The sequence below is a fragment of the Vicugna pacos genome, chromosome 14 (assembly GCF_048564905.1).
Source record: "Vicugna pacos chromosome 14, VicPac4, whole genome shotgun sequence".
NCBI lineage: Eukaryota > Metazoa > Chordata > Mammalia > Artiodactyla > Camelidae > Vicugna > Vicugna pacos.
The window spans coordinates 9,899,763-9,916,706 of record NC_133000.1 but is presented as its reverse complement, the minus strand read 5'-3'; the positions used below and the strand labels follow the sequence as shown (position 1 = coordinate 9,916,706).

At 43.1% G+C, this 16,944-nt stretch overlaps 1 protein-coding gene across 5 annotated transcripts in view; it reads left to right on the top strand.

Annotated features, from left to right (window-relative positions):
* The window catches only part of DCLK1 (doublecortin like kinase 1), a 292,627-nt gene that overhangs the window by 191,740 nt on the left and 83,943 nt on the right, over nucleotides 1–16,944 (top strand). For all 5 annotated transcript variants that reach the window (XM_072976126.1, XM_072976124.1, XM_072976125.1 and 2 more), the window contains exon 5: nucleotides 15,482–15,598. In XM_072976126.1, coding sequence (XP_072832227.1) covers nucleotides 15,482–15,598 — 117 coding nt within the window. The remainder of the gene's footprint in view (nucleotides 1–15,481; nucleotides 15,599–16,944) is intronic.

Genomic DNA, 16,944 nt, shown 5'->3' with positions numbered 1-16,944 from the left:
CCCAGAAATAAACTCCATACCCTTTAACCGCCCCACAGCTCATTTTTATTCAAACAGAAAGAAAAAAATCCAGTATTTATAAACCTAAATGTATAAGGTAGAACTTTTGTTTTACAAAAGTAATGTTATAATTGGGGTTAAAGCAATTATGATTGTTACAGCTCTTACAAGGAAACAGTAACTTGAAAGGTTGAAAGTTTAAAAATATATATGTATATAAAATCCAATTTGGCTTTTTGTAAACATTTCAATTAATTTTTTAAAAAATTTATGAAATTCAGTATTTTGTGCTATTTCCTTGAGACAGAACTCCACTGTACAGTCTGCTTAAACCATGTACATTCCTGGTCATTTCCAGAACCTATAATGTCACCTACCTAATGAAAACATTCCTTGAAAACACTTTGTGACCTTTTGTTTAAATATCATATTGGATGGGTTCTTCATAATAATTAAATTTCAGAATCTATGAAAGGAAAGGCTGGCCGATAATTAGAATGCAAAACAACTAATTCTTTATGGCAAAACACTATAAAAATTTAAAGTCAGGAGACAAATTAAAAGATACTGTGTTTGTAAAATGTATCCTATAAAGGACTATATTTTGTAATACACAAAGAATACTTGTCGAGCAGTAAAGAAAAGGACAAACACCAGAAAAATGGGTGAAGGATATGGACAGGCAGTTTACATGAGAGAAAATCCAATGACTTATAAATATATGGGGGAAAAGCTTTCAGTTCACTAAATAGTAACAAAATGTAAGTTGTTAACACAACAGTGAAATCTCATTTTTGCTTAACAGGTAAAGAAAGTGTTGTGAAAGGATGAAGAAATGTGCTCTCATACAAAGTTGAAAAAAATGTAGAGAGAGCCAAATGGCACCAATCTGTAAAAATTTTAAAGGCACATCTGTCTTTGATCATTGATCCAGCAACTGTGTTGCTAGAAAAAATTCTGCACAAGCATACAGAAGTATATGTATAAAGTTTATTGCAGTTTGTTTGTAACCACAAAAATCTAGAGAAAAAAAGTAAAACTATCAACAGACGTCTAGCTAAATAAATTAAAATATATTCATTTAATGGGATACTGTGGTGTCACTAATAAGAATTAGATCAACCGGTAATGAAGGAGGTAAGAGGTCTGTTGAAATAAAAATGTTATAAATGAGGATTGGATGGACAATCAGAAGCCAAATTCCTTCTTAAAAAATAATGTATATTAAAAAATAATGTATATCACTGAATCTTAAAAAAAAATGAGAGAATGACTCAAAATCATGGACTGTTTTCTTCTCTAGTCCTAATAAAGTTAAGAAAAATGAATTTAAATAATTAAGAGAAAAAAATTTTTGAATCAATAAATCGTTGGCTGCATCCAAAGTCAGAGGAACAACTTTAGTTCATAAACTTTAAAAAGTGATTGACAAGGAAAGACATAGAGAATTCTAATTATGGCATAGCTCCTAACTCCCAATTTGGGATGATCTATTGCTTTCTTTTACTATTTTTGCACTGTTTGAATTTTTATGATGGTTATGTCACCTTTATAAAAATATTAAATCCATTATAAAATATTTTTTGTAGATTATTTTCAAAGAAAAACTGGGAAATTATGCATTAAATTTTGAAATTTTTAGTATAAACACGTTTTCTCCATTCAGTGGGGCCCAGAGACCTCGCTTGTAATCCTGTGGTTGCTAAGAGACCATCCATCGTGTTCCATATCATCTCTCTTAGCCTAATTGATGTTTTAAGTTTCTTTAATTTTTATCAGGTACATGATGTGCCTGGAAGGATGGGGAGAAAAAGATTGCTTGTCTGTTTTGTAACAAGAACAACTTTTAAAAAATTATTTAAGTACATTTCTGCTAATATTTTCAAAAAGGGGAAAAAAAATCTCTAGGAAAAATCAAATGTCCTTAAACGTGGTTTAACACTTGCCTCTTTGTTTTGGAAATAAAGAGCCAAATTTACTATAAAAATACAAGTTTTCCTTAGCTCACCATAGAAATTTACTGGGTAAATATTTGAAGACGATAAGTCTAGCCACAAAAAGCAAGTTATCTACTAAAGTGATTTAGTGAACTGTTTGGCCAGAGATAACTACCTTGTGGATTGCAATAATGACTTATTTGTTTGATGGCTGAAGGCCAAATGCAAATAGAATTATCATCTGATTTCAGGCAGCTCTCCGGCAAGTCAACTGTAATGTCTCCCTTCTAACCAGATCCTTTTCCTTGAAAGACCACAATCCCTCTAAAATCCTATATACTGTCAAATTAGATGGCTGCCTTCATATGACTACAATATTTATTAGCCTTGAAATACTATAACCCAGGGACTTACATAAGTACTGCACAGGGAATTCATTTCAAGCCACATTTGACCCCTTGTTTTAAAGGTGATCTTCAAATAGATTTAGGGGGAATAAATCACGTTTTCAACCTATAGTCTGCCTTCTCCTAATAAAAAAGAAAAGAAAAGAGGCTTTAAACGTTCCTAACCTTTTTCTTCTTTTCTTCACTTTGGAATAGAAGATTAATCACATCTACCCAGAGATGTAATTTAATGTCTGTCACTTGGAATCGAAGGGAAAATAGATAAATGGCTCATAAAGAAGGTACTTTAAAATTAAACTATACAACCAAAGATTTTATTAGGCAGTTGATGTCAAAGAATACTTCTCATTAAAAGGAAAGTCAAGTAACAAGGAAACATGAGAAACAGGAAAATAAATATGACACTTTTTGGCAAAAAGGAGGACAGGAAATCTTAAGTTTTCAGAGAAGGATACAGAGAATTACCTACAAGAATTAACTCACTCTTAAAATGTCTCCTTCACGTGGCATGAATGTGAAAGAATTTAGAAGGAAGAAATTGTTTAGAAATGTGTTTGGTCCAGGAAAGCTTTTTCATTCATAACTTTATGTTCTCTATGTGTGGACATACTCTCCTCTGAAAATACATCTCTTTCCTATTTGTATTGACATAACTCTGTCCTTAACAAATAACTCAGCTACAAGACATAAGGGATTAAGTTGTGCTCATTGAGATCAGTTCCTCAATGATGATCTTCCTTAGGTTTTCAGAGTTAGTGACTGGGAACTTTGGTTTAAAACCGATTTTAATGGCTGCTCTTCCCGGATTCCTTTTTGTTTTTTTTTTAATTCTCCTGCATAATTTCTTCTCCGTGGAAACTGACTCCTGTGAAACAAGGTGAAAGGAGAGGGTTGAGAAGTGAACACAGCATCCTTCGTGATCCGTGAGCAACCCAGGTCATGTGGCTAGAAATCCAAAGGGTCAGAAAAACAATGGCAGGTATCTTGTCTGGTTGGGCACTGTTTTAACTGTTTCACCGTGAACTCAAAGACCCATCTGAGCTGCTTAGACGTGCAGGTCCTGCAGCAGCTGGGATATTGACCACGAATGCCCATTTCAGATTAGTTCCGCCATTTTCCAGTGTTCATGTCACCTCCTTGCTCACTCACACAGCTCACCTGTGGCACTTGACAACCTGTAATTTCCCCCAAGCCTTTACCATGTAGCATTATTAGCTGTATTTGGCAAGTGTGTTGCCCCAGTGATTGTCAACTGTACAACAGCAGGATTTATCCACTGAGGTGAACTCTTCACTTTGTCAAAAAATGTAAGCAACTCAGAACATTTCTTCTTTCCAGTTGTATTGCAAGCTGATATCTGGGGAGATGCCATCCAGCTGGGGACACTGTTGCCTTCTCAGCAAGGTTGGCAGGAGGACTGAAGGGGGCGTGGCCCTGGAGGAGTTTATTTAGACTGTGTTAATGATCCTAGAAAGTACAGCATCTAGAAATGTATCTCATTTATATTAAACTCGTGAAACTCTGTCTCTGGGCTTTAATCTTTAAGGGAAATAACCTGACTAGCTGTTTTCCCTGGAGCAGTGGAACATTCTGGAAAGCTGTTGACAGACTGTAAAAGCTGTCCTGTTGTGGGCATTGTCTGCTTTCTGTACTGATTATTAAAGGAAGGAAAGCATTTATTTCATCCCTGTGTCTTGGGCTCTCTCGTGTGGCTGTCTTCAAAGAGTACCCTAGAAACCCATCAGCATAACTGATTCCAGGAAAACGAGTTTATATGCAGCGCTTAATTTAATTTCTCCAGCGGATCTCCCTGGGGGCATTCTTAGAACACTCTTAGAAAAGAAGCATTGCTCGTGTGGCACCAGTGGGGGCCTGCTACTGAGAGCTTTTGTTTCTTCAGGGTGGGTACTTCTGTAATACCCTGAGAAGTCATTATTTCTAAAGCCTGCTGGTATTTAGAACAATAAGTAAAGTGTTGTGGGAAAATGATTGGCTGCCATACTTTTAAGTATCTTCTTGGAAAGAAATGAGAGCTTTCTTAAGAACCTAATTCAGCCTTTACGATCTAGCAGCTTTCCTTTGTGTCTAAGGGAATTTCTGCTACAATGTTAGCTTTCTCCTTTGGGCGGTACGATTATTTTTGGCACAGAACACCTGTATACTCTCTCCATGATAATTATGATGGAAAAACAATCACAAAACATTTCCAGAGTTTTACTTCTTCAGACTGTGGAATCATTACTGTCATTACTTTTGCGTTCGCAGGCTCTGACCATTTTAATTCTGAGACGAAGGTGTCACAAACCAGCAGCCTGAATTATATATTTAAAAATACGAATTTGAAGGGTTTAGGTAGGGTATGCCTAGTTCAAGTCCTGATTTTTTTGTGTGTGTTCTGCCAAATGCACACATTTGGTGTTACTTGTTTCTTCTCTGAAGCAGCCGAGTTTTGTCAAGTGCCATGATTGTCCCTAGTCCTTAAAGGCAAAGCCGCTAAATTAAAATTCTACTCCAGAGAGACTTTGCCCAGAAGTAGATTTTTGTCATTATTCTTGAGTGTCACTCAGTCCCTTTCTAACCATGTGACTGCAGCTTGTCACTTATCATGGCAGTCATTCTGTGTGATTGCTTTCTTCTGCATCAGAGTCTGAGTGTGTGTTCCTGGTCCTAGAATTTGTTCTCTTTGGTTTCCCTGTTGAATTTTAATTTTTTCTTCTGTGAGATGACGGTGCCGGCTCAACAATAATTTTGGTTAGAAAATTAGCTTCCCAAATCTCGTCTTTACCTCCAGACATGAAAGCAGTGACCCCCCCCCAAACCTCATTTACCCCATATCGACACAGGTTTGGGTGTCTTTTCTCAGGGTGAGGCTCAGCTGATTATTCCTCAAATGCAGGAACCCCTTCCGGGTGGAAAACCTCTGTTCCCATCAGGCTTGATAGCCACTTCACAGGACATTTGGATGATGGTATATAACTTTCTGGAAACTTCTTTTATACATAAGCCCCTCCCCCACCAAGAACCTAGTCCTTCTGCTTTACTCGGCAGGTGATGAGCTGGCCAGGACAGGCCCACCTCAAACAGTGCCCTTCTGGACTGTACCATGGATATTTTCCTAAACCTCTTTAATTCTAAGAATCACCCAGGGGACTTATTAAAAAGTGTACTTTCCCTGACTCTCATCCCAGACCCACTGCTTCAAAACATCTGGGGAAGGGGTTTGGAAAATTGAATCTTCAGCAGTAATCCCCAGGTGATTCTTATCACAGGGAAGGCTAGAGACACTTCCATAAGATGTTGCCCTCTAAAGAGGATGTTGGGTTATGTCTGTTATTTGATTCCTTTCTAGAGTTATTAATTCCTATTCATTACCATTTGTGGCACCATTTCTTAAATTACCCCTCGAGTGTCAGCTGATTATCGCAGTCAGCTGAGGAGCTTGTTCAGAATGCAGGTGCCTGGCCTTTGGGATCAGAATCTCTGGGGACTGGGCCCAAGGACCTGTTGTGTTTCGCACACACTCTTAGATTAGAACTCGCGATCTAAAGTCCTCCCTCCGTTGTTCTAGAGCAGTTCTTCTCAGGCTTTAATGTGAGTACAGATCCCTAAGAATTCTGGTAAAACACACATTCTGACTCAGTGGGTCTGGGATGGGACCTGAGATTCTACAAGCTCCCAGGTGACGCTGAGGTTGCCGGCCCATGGACCACATTAGTGCAAGATGCTAGAGAATTTCCCTAAGCAAAATGGTCCAATGCATTGGGCAGCATAGAGCCTGTGACTTAGTTTTAATGGGAGAAGAGTGGACCCCATTGTCCTCTAAGCTGTGACTTGTCCTAACTTCATTGAGGGGGCCCAAGATAATTCAAAATAAAACTTTCCCCTTTGTGAATGACAAACCTGGTATTCCCAACTGCCATCACTGCATGCTGCCCAGAAATGCCACACACCTTTCCCAGTGAGACCTCCTGACCCCTGAACCACTTGGGCCTGAGCTGGACCCACAGACCAAAGATGTACATTTGTCTTTGTTTCTGCAGGAGTGGGATAAAATCAGGCATAAAAGAAGCCTTATGCAAGGAGAGAGTGATCGAATTTTATTTCAGTTCACACTTCCATGCTCTTGTTTTTTTGGTTTCTTTTGTTTCTTTTTCTTTTCTTTAAGAAAAATTTGTACCCATTTTTTCGCTTTCAGTTTTGGTGTAATTTACCTATTTCTTATTTCTGATCTACCTTTTAGACCTTTCCATCTTGTAGCTAATGGAAACCAGGTGGTCATGGGTGAACTCATTCTTTTTCCAAAGTCAGCTTTCTGCTGGGTCTCAGGATGACAGTTTGTTGTTTCTGAAAATTTGAGTTGGGACTAAACCTAAGTTGGACAGATATTTGTTGTCTTTTCAAGACTGATTTGTCTTGCTAATCTATCTCCTTATACGGTTAGTGTAATGCTTTGTTCCAAATGTCACATTGCACAATTACTTCAAATTCTTAGCTGCTGGATTTCTGTTAGTAATTTTCTTACCTATATACCAGAGAATGGCAAAAAGTTTCTGTGGACCCACACCACTGGGATCACCTGGGGATTTTTTTTGTTTGCTTTAATGCTTCAGGTTCTACCTCCACTGATTCTAATTCAGTTGTTAGAAAGAAGAACAAGGATTCTGCATTTTTAAAGAGTGGGAAAGTCTGTCCTTTTTCCTGAAGGAAGACCACAGTCCTTGGTAAACTCTTGGTCTCTCCTACCTTAGGCACATGAAGCTGCTGCCTTGTGCAGACCACTGAGCAGGTCTCAGAAGTACAGCTGACAAAGCTCATGTAAGCTGGGACTGTCCTGGCCACCCGCCCCCAACCCCACCCAGCCCATCCTCAAGCTTTGTGGGCTCTACCTCCACATGGTATCTCAAGTCGTTCTCTTCCATCCATTTCTGCTACCTCCATCCTGGTCCAAGCCACCATCTTTTCTCACCTAGATCAGCCCCGGGGTGATTTTTCAATCTCATGAATCAGAACACGTCCGTGACTGCTGAAACCCTTGTGTAACTTCCCATCTTGCTTAGAGTAAGACCCAAACCCCTCATCTGGTCTTCCCAGTCCTGACTTGAGCTGGCTCCTGCCACCCTCTTTTCTCTAATCTGCCCATGGCCAGCTCCTCCCAGTGTTCAGAGCTCACCGTCAGTGTCCTTTACTCCCGGAGACCTTCCCTGACCAGCACTATAGAGAAACCACTCACTTGGCCACCCACTCTCACATCCTCCTTTCTCTCCTCAGTGAAGCGCTGATAAAATCAGGTCTTGTTCTTGTTTTTTAAGACCCATTTCATCTTCCACAGTAGAAATTCCATCAAAGCAGGGACCCTGTCTCTCGATTTACTGCTACATCCTGGCTCCTAAACAGCAGGGACTTGGTAAATATTTGCCAAATGAATAAATTTAAGCTGAGCAGGGAAGAATGAGCAGAAGTCAGCACAGGGCAGAATCGTTCCTTCTGCAGGGAAATCAATGTTCTAAAGCCCAGAGGCAGGAAGATACGTCGAGTTTGTAAGAAGTTAAAATAATGTGCCTAAAAGAAGGACGAGAGCGGAGCGGAGGTGGGCACAGGCCTTACAGGCTGTGCTAAGGATGTTCTCAAAGAGCAGCAGGGAGTCACAGAAGGGTTTTAAGCAGGAGGGTAACAACAGAACCCCGACGAAATTTTTCAAGAAAGGCTTGTCCTAAACTTGCATCGCACAGGCCGTAGTAGGTTGAATGGCCACCTAAGATGTCAACTTGTACATGTTACTTTACTTGGAAGGAGCATCTTTGCAGATATAATTAAGTGAATGATCTGGAGATGTGGGGATGACCTTGGATCATGCATCAAATCTTGCCATCAAATTTCCACCCAAGAAGGAGGCAGAAGAATATAACACAGAGGCACAGAGGGGAAGTCCCTGTGAAGATGGAGGCAGAGATCTTGGTAATGTGGCCACAAGCCAAGGAATACCTGGAACCACCAGAAGCTGGAAGAAGAGAGAAATAGATTCTTCTCTAGAGCCTTCAAAGGGACTTTTCTTGATTTTGGATTTCTGGCCCCTAGAACTGTGAGCAAATAAATACGTTTTAGTCATTGTGAGCCACCACATTTGTGGTAATTTTTTTTTGGCAGCCACAGGAAATTAATACATGCACTTTGGGGGAAAAAAAAAGAAAGTGAAATTGAGGTGATGTCCACCCTTCTGCCCCGCAGTGAGCATGGAGGTGTTCCTCAGGCAGCCTTCTCTCCCCGCGGATGTGTCATAACTCTAGTGGGGAAAGGTGAGCCTGTTTCATACAACCTGCTGCTCAAGCCAAGTTAGCCATTTCATTTTATGATCAGCTAAGAGGGAGACACGTGCATGCTGCAGGAATAAACAAAGACCAACCAGTGAGAATAAGTGAAGGCTATTTATCGTGAACTTGCAAAAGCAAAAGAGTCAGCCACCATCATTTGAGTTTTGGCAGAGACCCAGAGGCAGGCAGAGGAGTGGGAAAGCTGTACAGTGGGAAAAAGGAAGGCTTCAGACATGTCCTGACTGCTGGCCTGGAGAAGCTGGAGGTGGTCTATGTGATTGGTTAGGGTGCCTATTTGGCTTTCTCTGGTTGGTCCTAAGTTGGAAGCAGGGATGAAACTTAGGGAAGTTGTCGGTTATTAATCAAGTCTTGGCTGTTCTGAGCTGATTGTTACAGGGGTTACTGTTTAGCTTCTTGGATTATTGCAGAGATGGCACTCTTATTCCTGCAAGTCTGCTCTTACCTATTGAGACTATACCTATAGCAGGGCAGCTTCCTGACTGGTTATTGTAGGTGAAGGGTTAGTTTCCTGGGCAGGTAGCTGCAGGCTGTGGCTCAGACTTCTGTTTTTCTACGTGGTCCAGCCATCATCAGTTTTTATATTCCGTGTGGACCAAGCACACATCCATCCACAAGAGACAGAGTGGTGGGGGGCTGGGGGAGGCCCTCAGGATCTGTGATTTGTTCAAACCTCCCATTGAAGCCACACAGGTTTCTGATGAGAAGAAGCTCAGAGCCAGCCAAGGGGAGCTTCTCAATTCTAGTAACTGTTCCACTTTCAGAAAGATGAAGATTACTGGTGAGGCTGCACTGACCAATGAAGAAGCACCAACTCCTGAGCAAACAGCTGGAAACAGTCACAGAAATAATACATACAGGCTGCCCTCAGAGACAAGTTTTAATGCTGATGAGTTGGACAACAAGCTTACCTACTAAATTTATATTTCAGACTTTCAGAAAGAAGGCTCCTGAGCACACGGCAGCTCAAGGGCACATGATTGCATTGTTTGGAGGCAGTGCTGTTTGACTTAATGAGTAGGGTTGCAAATTCCCAGTCTCAATAGGTAAGAACTGAAATCTCCTGCCTGGGGACTTGCACTGAACTAAAATGGCTGGGGTAGCATTATTTTGGGATTGGTTCCAAAAGTGTCATTGCAGAGGTCAGAGGGCACCTGGAAGGGAGAGGACTTGACAGAGTGTAGCTGACCATGGGCAATGCCCCGGCCCTCCTGCCGCCCTCAGATTTGCACAGCACAGCGCGGAAGTCCTCTTTCTCAACGCCATGTCCCCATGACCTCCTCCATTTTCCTGATCTCAACTAAGAAACCCCCAGCTTTTCAAGTCTTTCGAGTCACCATGTTTTCAGAGATGGCAAAAGCAATGGATGCTGAAGTGATTTTAAGATAGTTAGAAGGCTTTCAACCTTGCCAGTCACAACATCTACACTGCAGTGGATGCAGGGACTCTCCAAACCGTTAAGTCACGTTGGCCAAACCTATGGAAGGAATGTGCAAAATGCATTGTTTAGGGCCCCAGGCAAGTGGTTGGTGATGGCCTCATTAACACCCTCAGGGAAGAATTTAAGAATTCCATTGGAAACATCGCTAATGAAGAGATCCAAAAGTGGTTCTCAGCTAGGGGTTAGCCCCCCAGGGGACACTGGCTATGTGTGGGGACATTTTTTGGTCGTCACAAGTAGGGAGGTGCTACTGGCATGCAGTGGGTAGAGATGGGAGATTCAGCTCGCAACTGGCACTGAACAGTGCCGCTGACATGTGGGGAGAAGGAAAGGACGAGATCAGTGTCAGGAAATGAAGCTCTGGTGAACAAGGCACAAAGCAGCTTTCCCTGTCTAGTGCTTGGAGGCCTCCCTCTCTCCCCCGCCCCAGGGCTGAAACTCGGAGGCTGCACGATGGGCTGGCTGGGACCCTGTGGAGGAAAAGACTCAAGGGTGACTGACATACAATAGCAGACGCCTGGGTTACCAGGCAGTTTCCTAGAGCAAAACTGCCATCCACCACCCTGGACCCCCCATATAACACTCAGCTGTTCCGTGGGGAAAATTAACTTGGATTTGACAGTCAGGAGAAAAGAAAGTATTTGGAGAAGAGAATCACTTATGCTATTAAAACAGTAGATCTGAGTGGTGACTCTTGAGATGTTAGTACGGAACATCCCAGGGGCAGAAAGCCTTCTGCAGGTGTTACGTAAAGGTTCAGCGCTCAGCCGACAACTGAGCCGGTTCATGTTAGTTTCACAGTCGGCAGCCACGCCACGTGGGAACACATGGGCGCCATCTGGAGTGCTCAGCTGCGTGTCCTGGAAGTTGTGGTTGGCCAGTCTGGGCGCTGGGTGTAGACACACGTGGCTGTATTTTTAGAAGGTACTTAAAAAATCTCAGTTTCTGGGACTTTACTCCCCAGCTAAGCCTCTCCAGCCTTTGCTTCCCACTCAATCTGCTACATACTTTTTTTTTTTTAAACTACAGTTTGGAGTGTTTTAATCTGCACTGCTTTTCTTCCAGACATGCTGCATTTGGTTCTTAGGAAGGTAACCCTGGTTCCAAACCCCACAGCCAGTAGGGATGTGGGTTTCACAGTGGTGTCAGGATTGACTCTGAATCTAGGTGGTGCAGAAACAAGAGGATGGGCCTCAGTCCTTATCAGAGCATTCAGCTGGAGAGATGCAGATCCACCCTTCCTGTAGGAGACTACATTTGAGTGTTTCTATAATACTGCCTCAAAGTGTGAGAATCATTGTGTTTCTGTAGGAAGTAAACTTTAGCCATCAGTCAGACCAGGAATGGTCTTTGAGCTCACCCACACTGACCAGCTGGAGGCTAAGCTGGATGTTCAAAGCTTCAAAAACCATGAGCCAGTGGTGGTCAGTCTCCCAGGTGAATCCATTGGAGATGCTCTGGAGGAAGCTGGCCGACCCCTTATGGAGACAGGAGGAGTGGATATTCATGAATGGAGCCAGCATTGACTTAGTAACCATTGAGAACCATGATCTCCTCGGAGGGTTCCTTCCAACCCAGAGCATCTGAACATGTAAGAGCAACTTGTTGGAGAGAGCCAGGATTATAAGTTCTCTCCTTCAGTCACTGAGTTTGCACCATAGTCACAAAAAGTCTCTAGAACTCCATGTTTTCCCTGACTCTCTTTTGCATGTAGCCACGGAGATGAATATTGTTCCATCCGGAAGCTTTGTCCCTTTGCCAGGTGAGGAGGGAGCTTGTCTTTGTGATCAGGATGGGGAACAAAGCACAAACCATCTACTGTGGGTGATGGATTCTTCTAGATGAAGAATTGCCCATCTCCTGAACAATTCAGAATGACTGAAACATTGAGGTCATTGAGACATCTCTGCCTGACAGTGTTTTTACTCTGCTGGTTTTAAAAAGAGATTAGAGGAGTAAAAACATCCCTTGTTTAAAGAACATTCTCTAGCCAGCATGCAGCATGTCACTAAGGCTGCCTAGGCATTTGGAGCATGTCACCTTTGCCCTTCAAGATTCTCCAAAAGGTACACATGGGCCCCTTTGAATGCATGAAGGTCTCTGCTGTGTGAGCTCAGGTGAGCTGGTGGTGCCTGTGGAGGAATTCTGCAATCATTTCCATTCGTTAGCACCTTTCATAACACATCAGCCTACCTCCCAACTGTTTCTGAGTCGGGAGAGAAGCTGCATAAGTAGAGTTCTCATGCCATGGGGAGCGTGGCCAAAGAATATTCCTTCTCCAGTTTCCTCCCTGTACCTTGGCGTCTGGGTTGTCTCTCTCAATCTGGCCAATACAGGAGGCCTGTTTCTTGAGTTGGGGTCCAGGGTGAAGGTGGGAAGGCTGTTTTACCAAATCCCGAGAACATCTGTAAAGCTCACGTTAGTGCAGACCAAACAGAGAAGGACACTGCCCAGCTCGTGGAGCGGTGAGTGTAGGGACTTCCTCAAGCAGAGGCTTAATCAGACCTCACTTGCTGACTTGCTTGCTATGGGAAGTTCGGTCACCAGAGACCCAGAGAATGTGTTTCATCTGATTTGCTCTACTTTGGGTAGTCTGCGATCTTCAGTAGCAAGAGAAATTACTATCCTGAAGCTTCCTTCAAGTGGCTCACCTGCAGTCCTTCAGTCTCATCCTTCCTAGGAAGTGTCTGTGTGGTCCAGCATCCCCACAGCCAAAGGAAGTGCAGTCCTCTTAACATACGGGTGCCAAAAATACCAAAATGAAGTGACTGCCCCGCCTCCCCCAGAGGCACACATCCGGAGAAGAGAGTGAGGTCTCTGATGGAGGGCGCTGTTTGCTTCCTTGCCAGACGCTGTGAAAAAGTCCTTCATGAGAACAAACAGGCTTTCTATTTTATTGGCCATTTAGATCATATTATTCACGACGTTTCTAAGTTGTGGTTTTAAGCTGACAGAGATTTTGGCATTCTCTCCAAAGTAATGAACATTTGTCCTTTTTCATGGCATCTCTCACCATCATAAAATACCATTCCCTTTTAAATTAATTAAAATACTTAAAATTGAAACTCTAGTGGGAAAGGTGGTTGGAGTCTCTTGGGTTTTTTTCCTAATTTATGGCCTGGCACTGCAATTTTCTTCAATTGGTTTTATTTTGACCCTGGGGGGGAAAAGCAGTTACTATCATTGTTTAGTTTCTGTTTTCTGTTATTCAGCCCATGCCTTTCAGAATTATCCTAATCCACTCTATGACTCACGAAGCTTCACTCATATCCCGAAGGCAAGTGGTATGAGATTCGTAATACTTGTAATTATCTTTCAGATGCCACGATCCCCCAAGCTATTACTTTACCATAATTCCACTTCTGAAAGAGAGTTCATTGTTTCTTTTTTACTGATGCAATGAGAGTCTTGATAGAATTGCAGCTTTAGTATTTAAATTTTAACTTAACGTTATGAGAACTGGTTGTTCACTGTCGTTCCCGTTATGTGCCATCTCCCACTCACCTGTCTGTCCCGAGGACACTGTTAAACATTTTCTAGCCTTTATGCACAATGGAACTGCCTGCTTAGGCCACAGTATCAGACCCTGGGGTGCTGAGGAAGCCACTGACCCAGGAGAATTGGATTCTGATGCAAGCCCTTTAGCCTCTTGGAGACTCCTTTACCAGTCAAATGAGAGGTTGGGTTAGTTGTGTGGATAGTCAGAGTTCACACAAGTAGTAACAAGAGCAATAACAACATGGGCCGGTATTTACTGAGCAGCTATTACCTGCTTTTATTTATTTATTTTTTCGCATTCTTTTTTATTGAAGTATAGTCAGTTTACAATGTTGTGTCAATTTCTGGTGTCCAGCATCATGTTTCAGTCATCCCTACATATACGTAGATTCATTTTCATATTCTTTTTCGTTAGAGGTCACTGCAAGATACTGAATACAGTTCCCTGTGCTAAATAGCCAGGACTAGCTAGTACCCAAGGGAGAAGGGGGTGGGGAGGCAGACAAATGAATACTTTGGCTAGATTAATAATGTGGTGAAGAACTAAGTTCGAGAGAAGCAAGAGAAGCTCTGGGAGCATGGCGTGAGTTCAACACTTCAAAAATCAAATCAAACGCCCACACTCGCTCTGGTAAGACAGAGCTGCCTGACGAAAATACCCAGTGTCTTTCTGGTAGCTGGAGAAGTGTCAGCTCAGTGTGGTAAGATTGGTTCTATTCTGCTGGTCCACAGCCCTGGTTGGTAGTTGGAGCCGTAACCAGCAATTCTGGCACCTGCGACAAACCCTAAAATCAACTTTTTAATTCATGTCGCAGCTCACAGATGGCTGTTATTACTAGTGCGCACCATCTGGTAGCTTTCTATTTTAACCATTCATTCCTGCTAATTAGATAGATACCAAGCTTTATAATTATTATTTTAAATTTATGTGACCTCTGGACATTTGCGACCTGAGACACAAAGTCCCGGTCATCCTGCCCTCATTATAGTCCTGGTTTTGATTTAAGAGGAGAAATGTATTATTACTTTATGGAATTTGTTTCATAACATTTTTAAAACATGAGGTCCACAAAGTAAAAATCAACGGAAAAAAAGAGTCCTCGCTGGTTAAAAGACTCCACACTGCACCGCCCGGAGGTCAGTGTTTCCAGTTCCAAAACTGTCTGTTCTGCATCGTACCTGCAGAGCTCAGTGCTGGGCACGCAGCGGACACTTGTAAAAATGTAATTGGAAGCACGCCAACGAACCAGCAATGTCATAGCAGTCCAGTTTGGTTGCTAATATCTTTCCGGAAGGCCAGACCCGTGTCCAAAGACTAGGATGGACTCCAGAATATGCTGTCAGTTGTGTGAACAGAGCCTTGAGTTAACTGGACGTCCTCTTCACCTGTTCCAAACATCTGTTTTGTGAATTAAAACCTCCATAGACATGGTCTCAGGCACTATTCACACAGCGGTTCTGATTGTGTCTTTCGAGACTATGATGTTGTGTTTCTTGCTTACTTCCACCTTTTAATTTGTGCTCATATGTTCATATGCACAGTTTTTTTTTTTAAAGATGGAAACCACTCGCGGGGCCACCTGGTCAGACCAGAGCAGCCAGTGGTGGTGGTTATTGGAGGCGGGTAGTCCTGGAACCAATTCCCCGTGGGCACAGAGGGACAACTGTATATACGTGGATGTCTAAGACACCCACTGTGCCCTTCCGGGTTGTCTTCTTGGTTCCGTTGTCATTCAGGAGCGCTGGGCTGGCAGGGAGCACGTGTGCCTGAGGATGGCTTGTATATGTCTCTTCCCAGGTTTGTTGCACGTTTTGAATGGCATGTGCCATGCCCCTATACTGATGTGTGTGTGGCCTTTCTTCTCTCCCCAGAATGTCGAGTGGTGAAGTCCACTTCTTACACCAAAATAGCTTCATCATCTCGCAGGAGCACCACCAAGAGCCCAGGACCTTCCCGGCGCAGCAAATCCCCGGCGTCAACCAGCTCAGGTAAAGCAGCAAAGGAGGCTGAAGCAACTGCCTCCTTTCTGACGCATGATGAGCAGAGGGTGTGTGAAACCCGGAGCGTGAGGTTTCCAGATAGTGTAGATTCCGGTTTGTAATTTTAGAACATGTTAAAGCGGTGGAACAGATTTGCCAGAGTCTATCATGTTGGCTCTAAGAAAAAGCCTCGGGTTTGGGAAGACTTAGTGAAGACCCGGATTTGCCCACAAATAGAAGTATGTTCCCAACTTGCATCATTTCTGCCACAAAAATTATTTTTTAGGCTAAGGGCTCCCTACTCTAGAAGTCTCCATGAAAGCATTTATTCTCCTTGGAACTGGCTAGTGAGGGGTTTGCAATATGTGTTTGATGTACTTTTGTTTGACATACTTTGTACTCTGGCCCCAGCCTGGCTCTGGGGCTAAAAGTGGCACGCGCGAGAGCCCTGGGCAGAGGTGGCTGCAGGGACTCCGGGCTGTGTCCTGTCTGTCAGTGGGCGTGCGTGCTGGTGTTGGAGCAGGATGTGTACTTGCAAGATGACCACCTCAGCCCCGCCTTTTCCTTCTTTGGTCTTAAAATGACATGAATCAGTTGCTTGTTTGTTTTGGTCTTAGCTTTAAGGTCTGTTTCACTATTGAAGGGAGTTATTTACTAAATTCTATAAACTGTTGAACATGAATTATTAAATGATACATACATCAAAGCGATTGTCACCTGATTTCAAGAAGGCAGGGAAGCTCTTATAAATGGGGACTGAGACCCTTGGGGTCTGTATTGAGGCCGTCATGTTCCCAGCAGTGTGGTCCCAGAGGGACAGGGAAGGATGTCTGAACTGGAGCGAGAGGGCTACCTCTGGCATTACTGAGTAATGTTACAGCTTCCATATTTAAAAATGGAGGTGCTATCATCTGTTTTTCCTGATAAAAACTAAAACTGAAACCTCCAAAGTGAGTCTTGGAAGAAAGAAGTTTGGGTGGCTGGAGAGCTGGACCCCTCAGTCCACCTAAGTTCTCTAAGGGTCGCCTTCCCCTTGGGGCCTTCCTGATGACTGCTCTTCCCTGGATGTGTCTGCAAAGACCTTCTTCTCACTCTACCGGCGGCACTGATGGGCTGTCACTGTCCCCTTCCCCCAGCACAGCTCACATCACACCAGTCAGGGAACGTCTCAGAACGCAGCTGGCACTTGAGATAGAGCTTATGGGCCTCACGGAGTCTCAGATGGGCTGAGAGGCCTCCCTTACTCGGACAGAGCTCGCCCTGAGTGGGGGGGACACTGAAACTTTGCTGAAGGGTAAGAGAATGACACTCAAAGTCTCAAGTTCATGAGATTCATCTGGGAACTTGCTAAATGT